A 17,335-nucleotide genomic window follows, 5' to 3' on the forward strand; every position below is an offset into this window, starting at 1 on the left:
AGGCCGGGATTCATATAAAAGAAAGAAAAAAGGAACTTTATTTAAGTGTCTAATCTTAAAGCGCTGGAGCACTAATTGGAGCCGGACACAGTAAATTGAAATTAACAAATCCGCGCGCACCGGCGGCTCAGTTGGTTGAGCACCGGGCTGTCACGCGGGAGTTCGTGAGTTCAACTCCGGCCGGACCAACACTCAGGGTCTTTAAATAACTGAGGAGAAAGTGCTGCCTTTGTAACTACATCTGCAAATGGTTAGACTCTCTAGTCTTCTCGGATAAGGACGATAAGCCGGAGGTCCCGTCTCAAAACTCTTCAATGTTCATAATCCTGTTGGACGTAAAAGAACCCGCACACTTGTCGCAAAGAGCAGGGCATGTAGTTCCCGGTGTTGTGGTCTGTCTTCTGTGGTGTATCATGGTTGGGAGGGTAAAATGCTCGGAGATATTAGCTACACCAAGCTACTCTAAAAATCCGAGGGTAAATAAAGATGTATGATATGATATATGAACGCAAATCAAATCAAATTTTGATTTTTGAGTAGAGGGGAAAACCGGATTACCCGGAGAAAACCTCTCGGTGCAGAGTAGAGAACCAACAAACTCAACCCACATATGACGCCGGACCTGGGAATCGAACCCGGGCCACATTGGTGGGAGACGAGTCGTCTCCCTGAACAAGATATCTGTATTGGTATTAACAAAAGGGAGCCGTACTGAGAAGAATATCGTATCTGACAGGCTGTGATATAACCGCAAATAACAGAATGATTAGTCCGTAAATAGGTAAATAATACTGATATGGGTAACATTAGAACATAAGTTAATAATCGAGTGACTGGTTATGAAACCTTAAAACTTTCAAAAGCGAGAACAATGTTATCGCAAATCGATGTTGAATTAACCGTGAGAGTGCACAATCTTTTGTTTTCGCTTCGGCCGGCTTCGCAAATTAGTTGCGCATAATATTTAATCGAGAGATTTGATAGGTGTGTTTTGTGCATCGCCAAGGCCAAAAATATACAGAAAAAAAAACATGAAACAAAAGGACTTGTCGAGTTTCATAACCATCTCCACGCATTAACTATGATTAGAACTATATCAGGATTTGCAGGGATATCAGATTTGATCTAAATACGGTGTTTCTGCCAGCTGTCGTTCTAACCACAGACTCGCAACGCCACTGATTACTTTGGCTCCATAAGTGAAACAAAAAGCTTGTGAGTCAATTTTTATTTGGATGGATACTTCCCATTTTACTTTTAAAACTTATTTTTATTTTTTTACAGTAAAACTGTTTGACTCCCGACAAAAAATGGTGGACAGTGCAAATATCACATTTACTACTACAGCACCATGCGTTTGTGCCACGGGATGCGGCTGCAGTGTAAGTATTGCAGTTCGCCGTCATTGCCTTGCCTTTAATCGAATCGCAACCAGAGTGAGTTGGATTTTCCAGTACGATTCGATGTTTATGATTAGAGCAGTTTTCAATTGATTGTCGCAAAACAAAGACAAAAGTAAATACTTCGACCAATCACAGCAGGTACAAAGAGCGCAATGAACCAATCCAAATTCGTAGCAATTCCATGTAACTTGTTGAAAGCGCGGGAAAAATCGCGCGTGCATGTCGCGATTGGTTTCGGTTTTCCTTCCCATTGGTTTGATAAACTGGTGGCGCGAGATTTTTAAACCAATCACTAAGCATAGCAATTGCAATCGCATAATTACTTTCGACAGTCTTCTGAAAACTGCTCTATGACAACTGCTCTATTACAAATCGCCTGAATTCAATCTACTAATACAACACAACAATACAATATTACACCGCTAATTCAATACTTCAAGAGGACCCACAGCTATGAGATACTTGTGCTGGCAATATACTTGCTCCATTTTAGGTTATAGTCGGATGCGTTTCTTCGCAAATTGCTCTTTGATATTTTAGAAAAGGAGGATGTCTATATTCAAATCCCCATGATTATCCAAAAAGTAGGTACATAGATACCATTGTTATTTATTTAGTTTTGTAATCTGCAAAGCTTGTTTTTTAATTTGTTTTAATTTAAGGTCTAAATTGTTTCTTTAAGGTATTTATTTGAGTTGCTCGTGTATTTGTTTTGCCCCGCCTCGACTAGCTTCTCAGCTATTTGCGGGTCAAACTACCCCAACTTGTATTTTAAAGTTGGAATAAAGTTGAGTTGAGTTGAGTTGAGTTTCTGGAAAATTTGATAGGCTCACATTCTAAAATCCAAGGCTCACCTCTGTTGCGTCCAACAACATGTTGGGCGAAACGATTAATCAAAGCAAAACTGTTCCATACAGTCATTGATCTACAGATCGAAAAACACTTAATTATGTTATCCAACATGGTATGCTAAACGCCGCAATGATGGCCAATAGTATTGCAATGTTAATCCCGGGCCTCTGCAGCACGCGCATTTGTGACGTCACTAAGGGTAAATTTCTTCTATTAGCGCGATTATTTTTGTTTGACTATTTTATTCAACCACACTTTCAAGACTTTTCCTCGCTCGTTCTTAGTGTTACGAAGGCGGATTCAAATGCGTGGAAAGAGACGACAGAGAATGGGACAAAGAAAAACCGACCGAGAGTGGCCTGGACTTCGGTGGCGCCGTGGATATATGGACAAAAATTAAAAACGTTGCCAAAAAAGTCGGGAAAATCTTCAAATTCTTCACGACGCCAGGTGGCATTGGAAGTCTTGCTGGTATTCTTGTGGGATTAGGAGCTCTCAAGGCCCTCATGGGTCTTAAGAAGAAGGGATCTGCAGTAGCACGGTTCGGAATGGGCGGGTTCAAGAAGGGAAAACAAGAGAAACGAAACAAGGCAGGACAGATTGTTGTGGTTGAGTACAACGAGGAAGGAGATGAAATAGATCCCGTCACGTAAGTAATTTAAAGTCGTGGACTTCCAGAAGTCAACTGCAACAGTCCTAGCAGTAAGGCGGGGCAAATTGTCACATGAATCTGGTTTAACGGCCTTGCTCCTTTGAAATCTCCTGTAGCTCAGTGGTAGAGCATCCGAACTAACAATCGAAAGCCGGTCGTTGGTTCGACCTCTACAAAGGAGCACTCGGATTTTTTTCCGAGTATCCCCGAGTCTCTTATAGTTCAGTGGCAGAGCATCCGAACTAGTAATCGGAAGGAAGGTCCTAGGTTCGACTCCTGCAAAGGAGCACTCGGCCGATTTTTTCCGAGTATCCCCGAATCACCATCGGAAACATACATCTCATAATGACTATAACTTATACCACATATTAACTTATACTACATGACCAATTTCCATAGCCGGCTATATAATATATAACTTGATTCCCTATTTCGTAACACTTTTGTAAAAAAGTCGGCTCGTTTTTCTTCCCTGGCTTATACACAATTTAGAACTGTGTCCAACGTAAAAACCTATTCCGGCGCTATTTTTTTCTTTTCTCGTCGTCGGAAAGGAAGACCCTTTATTACCAAATTACCCCTTGGATGATATGAGAGGACATGAAAGGGAGAGCCTGAGCCCGAGGATAAAATGTGCTTCATATTGATCTCTGAGAGATCTGGCTGCGGAGATGGAGGCACGGGAAAGACTTTTACAGGAAGAGTAAAAAACTTTATATTTTGAACGAAGTAAATTTCTAAATCTTTTAGTCATCGCTTTGCTAATTTGTAGACAAGCTGTCAATCACTGTGAGCTAGGTCAGCTGTTTTGAAGTAAAACGTGGATTGAGTTTATCATAATCGTGGAACGTTCCTCTCCACACATCCTTTGAGTTTTTTTCTAAAATCGTGACGTGTTCTAAGTTGCTGTTTTATCTTCTTTTACAGCAAAGAAGTTACCAAACCACGCAACAAGACCAAGGAATTCCTTTTAAACTTGATTTTCTTCTTCATCTTTCCTTTCCTGCTGTTGTTTAAACTTTGGAAAAAGATCGAACCTTACTGCTGCAGAAAAAAGCCGGAGACCGAAGAGGACACAAAAAAGGACACAGAAGATTCTCGCAAGGAGGACAAACAAGACCCTGGTCAAGAGATATTGAAGGAGGAAGGCACTTTGAGAGATGAGAGCTCAAGTCCACCGGAGAGAAATTTTAGTAGCAAGGAGAACTTTGTGGGGACCAAACGTAGCCACAGTGCAGATAGCAGCGGAAGTAATTTGATGATTAAGAAAAGCAAACATGGCAGTAATGATAACATTGAAGCTGCTGAAGTCAGACAAGAGAAAGCGGACAAAAAGAGTACCGAGGTACAGCCGTACAGTAGAAGTGATAGAGCTGCTTTCGAGTGAGCGCTGTATAAGTATCCTTCTAGCGGTTTTTTGAGTCAATTGTGTTTTGTCACGCAAGCGAGAGTAACGGCCGAGAGCAGGAGCGTATGAGAGCATGAGTAGAAGCCTCCCTATTCACTATATCCTTGAGACAACCTTTGCGCCTATCTTTCTAAGTATTTTTCTAACTAACCCTTCAGCAGAAGACTCAAAATTACATAAAGTTACTTCAATTTACGCAATTTTTATACACTGTTTTTGCTATATTTTGTCTTCGTTTGATAATAACTTTATTCTGATTGGCCATTCTAAACAGTGTGTGCGGAGCCAAAGAACTCATGGCGGTGTAAAAATAGAAAGATACGCGCAAAGTTTGACTCATAGGGCTTGTATGGGAAGAGGCAAGTTCCTACTCGTGGGCTCTACTGAGGGAAACTTTCCCAATCTTCCCTAGTCCGTTTCTGTCGATTGCGTGGCAATTCTAGCGCGTCGAAGTCTCCTATTTAACGAAAAGAACTAGTTTTGGTTTCATCATTACTAGCTGAGAGTCCGCTCCTTGATGGAAAGTACCTCCTGAAGATCTGGACATGTTGGTTTTCTGCTGTTTTGTGCATCCTATCTAGTTAAATTTTCTTTCCGTTTCTGTTCAGTATTTTCTATTCATTCTACATGACCATTGTTCTTTACTGTTCCTCAAAGAATCTTCTTCACGGTTCCGTTTTTCTTCCTAGTTCTTTAACGTTCACTTTCGCACCTGTCCGGTTTCACTCTCACATCTCATTACAATCGTCTCATTTCTCATTTTGTTTCTTTCTTGATTCACACTATAAACAATGATTTATACAACACACAATATATTACAAAAAGAGAAACAACGCAGATAGAATTAAATTGAAAAAAAATTGATTTCGTCGTTCTCCAGTCCAGTCTATTGATTATCCCGTTCCTATCTTTACATTCTGTTATACTTTTGTTTTCTGCTCCAGCCTCCTGATGATATTAAACCACTGCTTGACACAATTGTTTATCATCATTTCAATGACACTGATGCCGTAGCAGGTGAACTCGAGGTAGGTAACCGTTCAACTGATACATTCAGGAAGTTAATAATTGTATACAGTGACGCAGCACGTTGACGAATACACGGCAGCGGCAGAATACGCAGCTTTCGAAAGCTCGCGTATTTCCAGCTGTCATTACTTTTTGGCGGAGAGAAACGAGAGCCCATAACACATCGGATACCGAAAATGTTAGCAGCCCGCCTATCGCTTCTTTAATGGTTTCCCGGGCAGCCTCAATTAATTCCATATTTTTTAAGGAGAGTATTGTGTAAAATAGGTTTATGCCCACTATGTACGGAAGTTAACGAAAGGATTTAGCGAAAACAGCTGATGTGTGCAATGAGTTACTAGGCTGATTTAGCAACAGAACGGGAACGTTAGTGGCGACGGCGCGCGCAGAAAAAAACACCAATGAGAATTCAGAATAGAATAGACTCCACTCTTTTCTTCTCTATTCTAAATTCTCATTGGTAGTTTTGCTGCGCGCGACGTCGCCACTGACTTTCCCTTTCTGTTTGCTAAATCAGCCTACTAATAATTGGTGAAGGTACGTCTTAGTCTTACCCAGCCGAACTCGTTTTTAACAAGAAACCTTTTTTTTACTTTAGGAACCTGGCCCTGAATTCTGTTTAGCCGGTAAAATAACGTGTGTTCCACGGCCTACAAGTATTCAATACAGATTTGATCTGCTCATGGCATTACAGGTATGAACAGAAGTTAGTTAAAGTGGATGTCATGCAACTTGACGTTCCTTCGGACATCCACGTTGGCACCTGCTTAAAAGTAGCCGAAAGTGTGATTGTGATAGGCCAGTAGAACGCAGTTCGGTCCAGTACCTTGGGTAGGTGGCTGGAGGTTCTGTTATGGATCACGCAAGATTTCGAGCGGTGAAACCCCGACAGCGGGCGGCGAAGCCAAGAACTGCTTGCCCGGATTGACCGACTTCTTTTGAGTAGTCCGAACGCTGACACGGACAGTTTTGATTGGACAATTACACGTCATTCAGATGTTTGGTAACCCCAACATCCCATAGGGTTATGAACACTGAATTGATTAGAGGAGCGAACAGTTTATCCGGCGTATCGTCCTCTGGGCCACATGTTCTAATGCTGGGTTACTTCATCCAGAGGGTAAGTCACTATCCAAAGTATAAAACACACCCCGCGTTAAACGTTGGCCAAGGCTGTCGTAAACGTCGCCTTGGGTGTGCTTATCCACGGTTACGTGATCAAATGGTGAAATCTTTGCTCAGAATGGAACTGTTGGATAGCGACTTACACGCAGGATAAAGTCATCGCGCCTTAAAACTCTAGAGCTTGCTCAGGGAGCGCAAAACGTCGAACCATTTGCGGAACGTTTTTCCCAGTTTTTTTTCTAAGCACTTGAAAAGGCTTCGCGCACTACTATATCATTCGGTCAACGAATGTAACATGTTTTTTTCGTTTGAATTTCAGATTTGTTACAATGTGAATGGAAAGCAAGTGCTGATGAGTACACCAGGCATACTCGAACCGTATCTATTTTCTAAACTCATGACTGTAACGGAAATTAGAGAGCGCATTGCCTTGACACCAAAAGCCCCCTGCTTAAACCTCAAATGATGAAACGAAAAAATATTGTAACGATTATTTAATGTCAGTCGCAAGATACAATAAAAATTCACATCTCGTTATCATTCTGGCGAAAACTTCGCGTCATTATTATAGATTACTTAAAAACTAAAAATTTCGACTCATATTTTCATTTTTTACATAGCTTCTTGCCAGAGTATTAGTTCATAAATAGCTAAAGAACTTAGAAATAACGGACGTAATAGACCATTTCCGAGATTCCGTTCCCCTATGTCACAAAACGAGTCTTCGAGCGAACCAATTCAAATGAACATGATTTGTCTATTTTCCTGTATATTAAACTCATCATTTGACTAGGTTCACACGAAGACTCGTTTTACATCTCAGGCAAAGAGCATTTAATATCCGTCTTTTTAAATTACAATATAAATAGTAGATGTGCCTTATACAGACAGCAAGACACAACAGGGAAAGCCGCTAACCGAAACTTCCGCGGACGTCACGAAGTAGCCACCCAGCCACTCTCTTTGAGGAAATTCACAATGTGCTTTCTATGTGTCTTATCGAGATTTGGCGGGTAGCGTGTCTTGACCTGAACACCTTGGCGTCGTAAGAGGTTGTCCTGAAATAAATCAAAACCAAATTGAGAACAGGGGTTTTCAAATGTACACTTTTCCAGCAGTTTTCGGTTGACAACAGAGGACTTCAAGGCCAAAGACGGAAGGCAACAGATGAACCCCGCTCCCGACTTTAAATAGCCCGCGGGAACTTATAAGGCGAACGTTTCTCCTAAGAGGGAGTACAAAAGAACATAGGGAGCTTAAGCAGGCGCGTTTTTGAGACGCGGACGGCAACCGGAAGAGAACATTTCGCGTGCCAGGACAGAGGTGTCTCCTAGATTTTTATACTAATCATCTCTAATGGAGAAAGGATACTTAAAACTATAAATGTGGTTGAGTGAAGACAAGTTAAAAGGGAAAACAGCTCACTTCCGGTTGCCGTCCGCGTCTCAAAAACGCGCGTGCTTAAGGTCTCTATTAATATTAGTTGCGGTTACGCACACCTTGGGTTTGGGGCCTTCCGGAAGGTAAATTGCTTGGGTTTGGTTCAGCTCAGGTTTCATGTTACCCTTGGGGATGCGGTTACAAAGTAAAAGACTCCCCCCATGTTAAAATAATAGGGTAATAATACGGTATAATCAATATAATTAGGGATCTTCGTGTATTAGCTACGATCTGCTTTATGATTGGCCAAGCCACCTCTTGGAGCAGATAAACCGTAATTTTCAGTTCAGGAACTGTCATGGGAAGTTCTTTTGTTCTTTTTGATGTATCCATGAAAATAACCCTAGCCGGGGCAGCTTCGGTCAAGGGAAAGCGTCCTTGCCCGTGGGCAAAGGCTATTTAAACATGGGTAAAAGAGCTAGTGTAACCACAGCTATTATCATTAAAATGAGTAGTAGCAACGTGCGACACGCATTTTAGTAAATTTCTTTGACGCACTCAGTGCAGAACAACGAGAAATTCCCTATTTGGGGTTTTTGACGACAACGTGCTATAATACCATAGTGAATCACCGTATGAAAAACATTTGAACTGCGTTTCGAAGCATATGAAGATTTGTGACCATCGCACTAACGAACTGCTCTTGCAACAACGAAAGAAAAGCCTAAAATTCAGGTTTGAACGGAACCCAAACCCAGGACCTCTGCGAAACCAGTGCAGTGCTCTTCCAACTAAACAACTATCAAGCCAATCGAGAGCTGGGGACCGTTTCCCGAAAGTCCCGAAGACTTTTCGGGCCCGCAAAGCCATTTGCGAAACTGCCAACCGCTAGTTTTGGAAAGCTGATCTTTTAACACATTTTCAAGGTAACGTAAAGCAAAATGACTGTGAAGTTTGACAACTTAAATCCTCTTCGTTTTTGAGATACAAAGGAAATTGTCACACCCGAAAATGGCCCGTTAAGTTTCGAGACTTTCGAGAAACGAGTGCCACGTCACTTTTTTGTGAGTTCGTAATAAACCAGTTGAGGATGAGTAGAGTTTGAAGGAGCGCTTTCGTTGACTGTGCTCTTGTCAATGCTTAGAATACCTTCTTTTTCAGTCGTTCCGAACTGATTTCTTGCCAAGTGCTCGAAAACGAGAAAAGTTGACCATGTAAATCAAAAGAAATAGTTTCCCCCCGTTAAAACAAAGGAAACGCAACCAGTCACGGAAGGACGAAAATAACCGCCAGGCCACAGTTATTCAAACCGGATAAATTAGTTTCGCTATGATTTATCCGCTGGATAGTGATTTTTCCAGCGGATAGCGCTATCCATCGTTTGAACAACTGAGACCAGGAGTGCTAAACACCCTCCTAGAGCTTCAGCCCAGTTGTTCGAAAGCTGATTAACACTGATTCGCGATTAAAATGAAATACAATCCATGGTTTCAATTTTGCGCTTCACTGAAAAAGGCCTTAATCTAATTTTATGCTGAAGGAAAACAAAACGTCGAATTCAAATTTGAACGCTAAAAATCTATGGAAAGAATTTACGGTAGGTAAATAAAATGAAGAAAAAATTCCAGTAATCCAGAATTAGCATTATCCGGCTTCAAACAACTGACCAGAGGAGGCTAAAGATAAGAAAACAAGGATTTTTTTTCTTGTGTCTTTACAAACCTTTAGTATGATGGTTTTGATTGTGAGGTAAAATCCCGGATTCATTTGTAATGAAGCACAAAGCTGTCGAGGAAAACGAAATAACAAAGTTAAGTTTTTCAAAAAAGTTGAAAAATTCAAACTCTTGCCCGTGAAGTTACATCAGGGTTGGTCTCAGAACAAGAGTTATCCTTTCCCGCGAGCTTCGTTGCCCCGTGTTTCTTTCGGTTAGTGAGATGTAACACACTTTCTTGTACATTTCACATGGTAGGCGCTCTATGATTGGTCACTTTGGTATGACATTTTCGACAACACGGCCAATTGAACTTTTTTGCGCGATCTGATTACCAAATGATATAATTAAATACCTCACTTACAAAGTTTTTTCTACCTCATTGCAAGATACAGCAAGCTGCAAGATACCGCTTTTGCTGTTTTTTTCTCATTTATTCCACGAGCTCGGATAGCATCGAGGCGAGGTATATCCCATAATAAGTGTGACTGAAACTTGTGAGTCGCTAGAGTACTTAAAAGCGATTTTGCGCAATTCGGTCAAATCGTGGTTGAGCTGAAAGAGCTAATGATAAGAAAACGCCTTCAGCTTTCAACACATCCCAGTTTTCACGCAGAAATCTAAGTTTCGTAGAAAAACGGGCATACCTCACTGTACTAGGATTCCCGCAATTTTGATTTCAGGCTCTTGATAACAAAATGCTAAAAAATGCTAAAAAATTGCTTCCAGTAACCTAAACTTTAGAAAGTCATAAAAAGTACCTGTCTTTCAACTGGCGATAGTAATTTATACGTTGTACAATTTTTTATTTCATCCGCGAAAGTCGGTGAAGAAAGCGAGCAATCTGCAAAAGAAACGAACAAAACTGGTTGGAAGAGTTGCCTCGACATGGAGTGGTTGCACCATCATTACTATAATTGTTGAAATCAAAGTGATACCTTTTTCTTCTTTGTCTTCCGAAACGGCTCTGCGAAAGCAAATTAGAAGAAAATAAAAACATGTGGTTGGCGGTGCAAGGAGAGGGTTGAGAGAAAACACCAAAAAGGGCACAACTCGCCCGCGGAATGGCTTTGGTCGGGCAGTACCTGGTGAGAGCGAGGCTAGGGTGTCTGAACAAACTTCTTTTTCTGGCCTTTCTCGGCACAAGGCCCCAGCCCATACCCCTTAAAATACCGTGGTACTCCTGAAGGTCACATTTTTCAAAAAATAGCGCGCGGTTTATGGGGCCACTTGTGGTAAGGAAACGCGCGTGAAGAGCGAGCGCACACTCCTCCTCCGCGCGCGTCCCACTTAAGCTCGAGTTCGGATACCGGTAACGAAGCTTTGAATGTTCCAAGCTCGGTACCAAAACAGGAAATATTTAGCTACTTACTCATTCTTTTTTCCCATGGAAACGTTCGTTCTTCTTGGTTGTGTACCTCCCTACGGAAATAAATAGAAATTCATATTAACATTTTCCCACCGATGTTTTCAGGAAGAACATCCTTACACAATGCTCGACAAAATGCAGTGATGTTAAAAAGTACCACCATTTTCCTTTTGTTTTCCTTCCGTCTTTCTCGTCGTAACCTCTGATCGTCATATTCCTGACACTCTGGAAATAAAATAGACCGCTCGTTTTCAACATTGATTTCATTAAATTTAAACCATGTTAAGACCACAAGCTATATTTGGCGTACGCAATGGAATAAACACACTGAAGCTTTCCTGGCCTCCACTGATTCCAATAAAGGAGACGCGGAGGTTCAAGCAAGTCCAGAAGCAAAATCGCGAGATGTCCAAGAAAGGAGGTTCACACGCGCGTCGGTCGCGCGTGACATCTCGCAAAAAAAAGAGTGGTTTCCAAATGATCAAGTAATTGTGCTCACCCGCTAGTTTTGTGATTCCGTTTTTCCTGTATCTGATCAAGTCCTTTATTCTCGTTCTAAGTTCTCGTTCTCCTGTAAATAGAGAAAGAATGTTAAAATTCAACACGATTCAATACCCATTTTTTTTTGCGAAAATAACACATCTGCGTTTGGTGTAAACTTACTTAAATGGTCATTCAAAAATTCCTCCCATTCTCTTTGGGTTTTGAACCTTGCAAATACTCTTGTGGCATCTCGGAACTCCCTTAAAAAAGTAGAACATGCGCAGCCTACGTAAAGGACTTGGTTTAATTCACTGCAACTCTGGTATTCTTGATTTTGGCAAAAAGTTAAGGGGAACGAGCGCTTATGAGTCGAAAATCAAAAGAAGTTTCTGGAATTGTTTCGGTTTGCGTTACGACGCTTGGTGATTGGCTTAAAAAAATATATCACTCAACATTGTCAGCCAATCAGAGGTAAAGGCGAAATCAACAGTCAATATGATTGGCTCGCACATCTTTTTCCCGCTGAATATTAGCGTTGTGATTGGCCAAAACATTACTTTGGTACGATGGAAAATCGAGACCGTGCAATCGGAGTTCTCAACCGACAGAGACGTGAAAAAAGGTGACTTGTTTCATCGATTAGCTTACCTGTCTTCCTTGCTGTATTTTCTACGGAGAGCTGGAAGAAGAAAAGAACTAGCCACTGGTACTAATTTCCAAAAGACAATTTCTCAGTGATTCCCAATGTTATGAATAATTATGACCTCACAAAACGTACCTATTATTCGATGTTTGCTCGCGATTAGTCCGTGCTGTCTTGCAATACTATGAGGTGGAAGGGAAAAAATTACTTTCCTTTTGCAGCCAACCGAGAATATTTTGCTAGACCTAGCCGTATAATTTCACCCTGGAAAGGCCAAACGCAGTTCAGCTTTTCAGCAAGTAAGCTGGCTCACTCTAGACTCCGTTTTTAACTCGTTTTCAGGAAAAACAGGCTTGTGAACAGGTTTACGGAATTTCTAATCCACAAATCGGACAAGACAGCAGGTGCAAAGTGTGAAAATTAGCAAGGATCGTTGCATTTCTCAAGAAGATATTCCTTGGGTGTTTTCCCTTCGACCAAAATTTACGAAAATTCCGAGCAAGGAATCGAATGAAACAAAAATCTTTTGGAATGAAATTCTGGAAATTTGGCAAAACTTATCGAGGTTGTCCTAACAATCCTGCACATCGCAAAAAATTCCGTCCACTTTGGCTCACGCTTAGCTTTCTTTATTTTTACGTTTTGGCAAGAAAGAGGTGATGTACACTTTTCGTCATGGTCGCCATGTTGGATGACCCAAACAATAGATCTCATTAATCATTATTATGTTGTAGATCTTCACTTTCTGCATATTCATTTTCTAGATCTTTACCATTTTATCATATAGGAAAAACTTGTAAAACTGTTTGATTCTTGCAAGCAACTATATCAAAAAGACAAGAAAGTTCGCTTTTCGGATTTTGACGCATGTCAGTCATTTGTGGCAGTTCAACCTTCCGCTTGACTTCCACCAGTTTCCTTTCCCGAGCGTCAGATTACCTCAAGGGTATAATAAATATCTTACTAACCTCGACTTCTTGGTCCGTACTATAAGTTACGGCTCTTTTTTTCCCTTTGTCACAAATCAACCGAAAATAACTCTGTCCGTAACTTACCGAACGGACCTCGACCTCGGTTAGTAAGAAGTACGTCATCTGCGACTTTAGCGAATAGCTGCAAACCATTCACAACAGTACAAATTTGGATTTTCCGCGGGAGATTTTTGGCTAAATGGAAGTCGCCCTTCGATCCAGGTTATAAGCTCTACAGTATCTTCGTCTAATTTATCTGTTGCTTGAAGCTCTTCGGTGAAACAAAGCAAGGCTCACAAATAATTACACCCATAGTCAAGATAATAATTATTATGGCACCAACTTCACTTTCCAAGAAGAATAGAAATTACGTTTTCTACATTGCAAAATTTCATGCGATGCTACGATAAACGTACTTTTTTCTACGTTGTCTTTCTTTGAGTCTGCGTAAATACATGTCTATGATTCCTAGTTTTAAATCTGAAATTTAAACAGAGTCAGGAATCAGAGAAGATTGGTTACATATTTATGGATAATAAAATAGAAATGTACGGGAGAATTTGCAAAACTCCATATTATTTTACCAATCTCTGTCACTCACCAACTTCCACATCTTCATCATCGTAACTGAACTGTAAACCACTGACAAGAGTTTCCGATTCATTGTCATATTCCTGAAGCAAATGAGTATCAAACGTTTATTGCAAAACTGAGTTCTGTCTTAAATAAGAAAACAAGAGGTATTTCAAATGGAGTCTATTATTTGGTCCTAACGTGGTCACCTTTTCAAAGTCATCTCTAAGTGGCATATATCCCAATTCTTGCTGTTCTGTGACACTCATCTCCACTGGTTCCGGAGGATGTAACAAGGTTGGTGATAAGACTTCTACCAGACGAAAAGAACATACTTGTTTAAGCTATGTAGAGTGGTATTTATGAACACTTTTCAAAGGTGCATGATTATATTTACTTATTTATGAATAGAGCAGTTTACAAATGACAGTCGAAAGTTTCAATTGAGTGTCGAAAGTAATTAGCGAATTGAATTGGTTTTGCTTTACTTCACTCAGTGATTGGTTCACAGTTCTCGCGCCATTTTTCCGACCAATCAGAAGTGAAACCAAAACCAATCGTGGCTCGCGCGTGCACATTTTCCTGCGCTTTGTGTCGGCTACGGTGTAATTACTTCGAGTTTGGATTGGTTTACCGGATTGTCTCCGTCCTTTTTGATTGGCCAAAGTAATTATTTTGAGACTCGCTCTAATTACGCGCTAATTACGCGGTTGTAATTGCGTCAGTTTCTCAACCCTTGAGAAGGAAAACCAAAAACAATCGCGACTTGCATGCGCGATTTTTCCCGCGCTTTCAACAAGTTACATGGAATTGCTACGAATTTGGATTGATTCATTGCGCTGTTTGTACCTGCTGTGATTGATCGTCGAAGTAATATCACTTTGGTACTTATTTTATGACACTCCATTGAAAACCGCTCAAGAGAGACAGAAAATGGAGCAGAAACAGTAGAACATAGGATTTAACTAGCTAGGGTTAAATGTGGTAAGAGAGTAGAAGAGGAAGTTTACGTGTATGAATGCAAAACATGTCAACACGTTTCTTCTGCAACAAGTGGTAATAGCAAGATACATGCCAGTGCTGGTATACAGTATATAATACACAAAAGTGACTGCACAAGTGCTCTCCTTATTGGGAAGACTGTAAATTTCACCCCGTAAAAGCAGTTAAAATAAAAATGTTGCGTCTTTTGAGAAAGGAAAACCAGAGTTCCCAAAGAAAGTCCTCCCAAAGCAGAGTAACACAACGAGTGAGTCTGCGAATCAAACCCAAGACATATTCATCGAAGGCAACTATTCTTATCACTGCAGCAGCTGATGGCAAAAGAGCACAAATGGAGGAGTAACAGGAAGGAGACAGTAGGGACACAAAACAACTCAACTTTTTCCGCAAATACATTGGCTCTGACCTTGATCAGGGGATGTGTGGTCCACAATCTTGTTCTTAAATGATTCGACAGTTGCTGAAGATCAAAATGTGTTGCACAGTAATGTTGAGAGGAAAGTCCCTTTAATTCACTCAAAAATCTGAGTATGAATAATAATAATTATATATACTATATAATTTCTATATACTACAATATGTAGATGTATTTATATTTTTCTTTATTAAATTTTTTGAACTCACAGTTTTTCGCTATACAGACCGACCCTGAGCTGGTAAATGACTTATTTATTTTTTCCTCTCTCTCTCCCTTCCTCACTGAAATCACTTTGTAATTGTTGACTCGCACCGTGCTTGATAGCAAATGCAGTATTAAAGCGACCTACAAACTGAACGTTTCAAACAGAAATATTTTTACTTTGAATTTTATTTCCAAAACTCTTGTCTCCTCCAAACCTCTTGTAACTTCTGTATGTAAACGGATTCAGTGTCAAAAAAAATGGAAATTTAAGGTCATAACACATTAGCTCACTAAACCAAGGCTAGGATTCTGCCCGCCATGAGCAGGCAAGATGAGATTTCTTTTATGTTTTATTGTTCAAACACTGCTCAAAATCACCTGATTGAGCCCTGACCAGGGGCAAGGATTTGTGTGACCTTGTTAAGAAATGCGTTCCTTATTGGCATGACTATTCTGAAGGTCGGGGGATGACCCTAACCCTAACCTCAAACCTTTACAAAATTGCTAACCTTAGGCCTAAGCACTATGCTTTAGATAATGACTAGGGCTAAGGTTAGCATTTTTGTAAACTAACTAAAGGTTTGGGTTATTTCAGCTGTAGTACCCTTCACCACTACCCCTCACCCCTTACAACTCACCCCCTGCCCCCCACCCCTGGAATAGTCATACCATTCCTTATCATGCTTCCATCAATGCTAAGTATTTTTGGAAATTATGCAAATGAATATACTCTTCTAATGCCTCACCTTGTCCTACAATCCCAGTGATATAATATTCATCATAATGCTCACAAGTCTCTGCAGAGAAACAAAAATAGAATTTTAGTAAGTGGAGAGTTAGAATGAGAGAAGATGTCTTGCATTGATGCAGAGACTGACTGTCGATTACCATGTGACCTCGAATCCTACAAAACAACATTGCATTTGAACGACATGGCGCCATCATCATGGAAATCCCAATCGTCATTGTCATTGTCATCCTCACCAGAGCTTATTATGGAGTTTGCAATCAAGATGTCCCTGTCTAGAACAATGCCAACTAATAAGTTGCCTTGGGGACAATATGTCTTCGACTCTTTTTGAACTATGATCCGGATCCTAAGCACCATGCATAATTTGAGTAATAGCTATAGGGCTGTGAGACGAGGCCTACTGTTGATAGTAACTGTCCTTATCTGAAATGACTTGACAGGGCTTGAAATTGCAACCAATATAGTCACATTTGCAACTGAATTTTTTCCCTTTGGGACTAAAATATCTGGAGAAGTCACAAATTTGCGACTTGTTTTCACCTTTGCCCTTTCAAAACAAAAGGGTTAGCAGTTGTCACTTTGCCGCTACTTTTGCTAAAATAAATAAAGAAATGACAAAATTATTTTCTTTCTCGCCATGAATTTTCTTTCAATCTGAAGATACACTGTAGCGTAATTGAAGCGTAATTTAGCTGCTGGATGTTACATGCACAACTCCATTGCTTGGATATCATTCACCATTTTCGGCAGTTTCTTTACACACAAGTATTGTGGGCTGATATCTTGTTTTGCTACACCGCTAACAACACAATGCAGCGCAACGATTTTGCAACCAAAATGTGCAAAATTGCAACTAAATTTTCGTATCTTGTCACAAAATTACGGCTGGATTTTTTCACTAATTTCAAGCCCCACTTGAAACTCAACCATTTCCAGACTCTTTACAAAAGACGTTGGTTGGTGTGACCAGGGTTCAATCCTGTGACCAGGGTTCGATCCTATGACCCCCTTCACCATAGCCTGATGCTCAACCAAACCAGTCAACTGGTTGGCAGAAGCAGAGATAGTTACTGTAGCAGTAGCAGCGGTAGTAGTGGTAATACAAACATTGGAAATTATCTTAAAATCAATTTGCCCATTGTATTTGATACAGTTTAGATGGTTACACACCTTTTCCTGTTTTAGTTCCAATGTGATCAGCAACATCATCCCTGCAAGACCACAAGATATGTAAATATGTAAATGCGCCCAACATGGCAGCATCAAAGTTTCGTGCTCGTTTTTTACTCTTTATTTCTGTAGTGCTTATATTTTACCAGCTCTGTTACTCGAACATAGTTTCTAAACAACCAAAGATT

The 17,335-nt window shown here is 40.5% G+C and overlaps 2 protein-coding genes across 3 annotated transcripts in view; one reads left to right on the forward strand and one right to left on the reverse strand.

Annotated features, from left to right (window-relative positions):
- The window catches only part of LOC138027598 (hapless 2-like), a 22,309-nt gene extending 14,815 nt beyond the window's left edge, over window positions 1-7,494 (forward strand). The window contains exons 12-17 of the mRNA XM_068875146.1: window positions 1,285-1,382; window positions 2,540-2,904; window positions 3,835-4,252; window positions 5,260-5,343; window positions 5,943-6,038; window positions 6,789-7,494. Coding sequence (XP_068731247.1) covers window positions 1,285-1,382; window positions 2,540-2,904; window positions 3,835-4,252; window positions 5,260-5,343; window positions 5,943-6,038; window positions 6,789-6,935 — 1,208 coding nt within the window. The 3' untranslated portion in view covers window positions 6,936-7,494. The remainder of the gene's footprint in view (window positions 1-1,284; window positions 1,383-2,539; window positions 2,905-3,834; window positions 4,253-5,259; window positions 5,344-5,942; window positions 6,039-6,788) is intronic.
- LOC138027599 (transcriptional adapter 2-beta-like) overlaps window positions 6,949-17,335 on the reverse strand; it is a 17,145-nt gene continuing 6,758 nt past the window's right edge. The window contains exons 5-20 of one of the 2 annotated variants that reach the window (XM_068875148.1): window positions 17,148-17,188; window positions 15,973-16,023; window positions 15,011-15,064; window positions 13,812-13,915; window positions 13,631-13,703; window positions 13,446-13,509; window positions 12,194-12,240; window positions 12,064-12,094; window positions 11,596-11,675; window positions 11,432-11,503; window positions 11,093-11,157; window positions 10,936-10,985; window positions 10,502-10,530; window positions 10,325-10,407; window positions 9,572-9,634; window positions 6,949-7,527 (exon numbers count right to left, since the gene is read on the reverse strand). In XM_068875148.1, coding sequence (XP_068731249.1) covers window positions 7,405-7,527; window positions 9,572-9,634; window positions 10,325-10,407; window positions 10,502-10,530; window positions 10,936-10,985; window positions 11,093-11,157; window positions 11,432-11,503; window positions 11,596-11,675; window positions 12,064-12,094; window positions 12,194-12,240; window positions 13,446-13,509; window positions 13,631-13,703; window positions 13,812-13,915; window positions 15,011-15,064; window positions 15,973-16,023; window positions 17,148-17,188 — 1,030 coding nt within the window. In that variant the 3' untranslated portion in view covers window positions 6,949-7,404. Of the gene's footprint in view, window positions 7,528-9,571; window positions 9,635-10,324; window positions 10,408-10,501; window positions 10,531-10,935; window positions 10,986-11,089; window positions 11,158-11,431; window positions 11,504-11,595; window positions 11,676-12,063; window positions 12,095-12,193; window positions 12,241-13,445; window positions 13,510-13,630; window positions 13,704-13,811; window positions 13,916-15,010; window positions 15,065-15,972; window positions 16,024-17,147; window positions 17,189-17,335 lie in introns of both variants that reach the window. The other variant, XM_068875147.1, reaches the window with a different exon arrangement.

This window comes from Montipora capricornis, chromosome 12 (assembly GCF_036669925.1).
Source record: "Montipora capricornis isolate CH-2021 chromosome 12, ASM3666992v2, whole genome shotgun sequence".
Lineage (NCBI taxonomy): Eukaryota > Metazoa > Cnidaria > Anthozoa > Scleractinia > Acroporidae > Montipora > Montipora capricornis.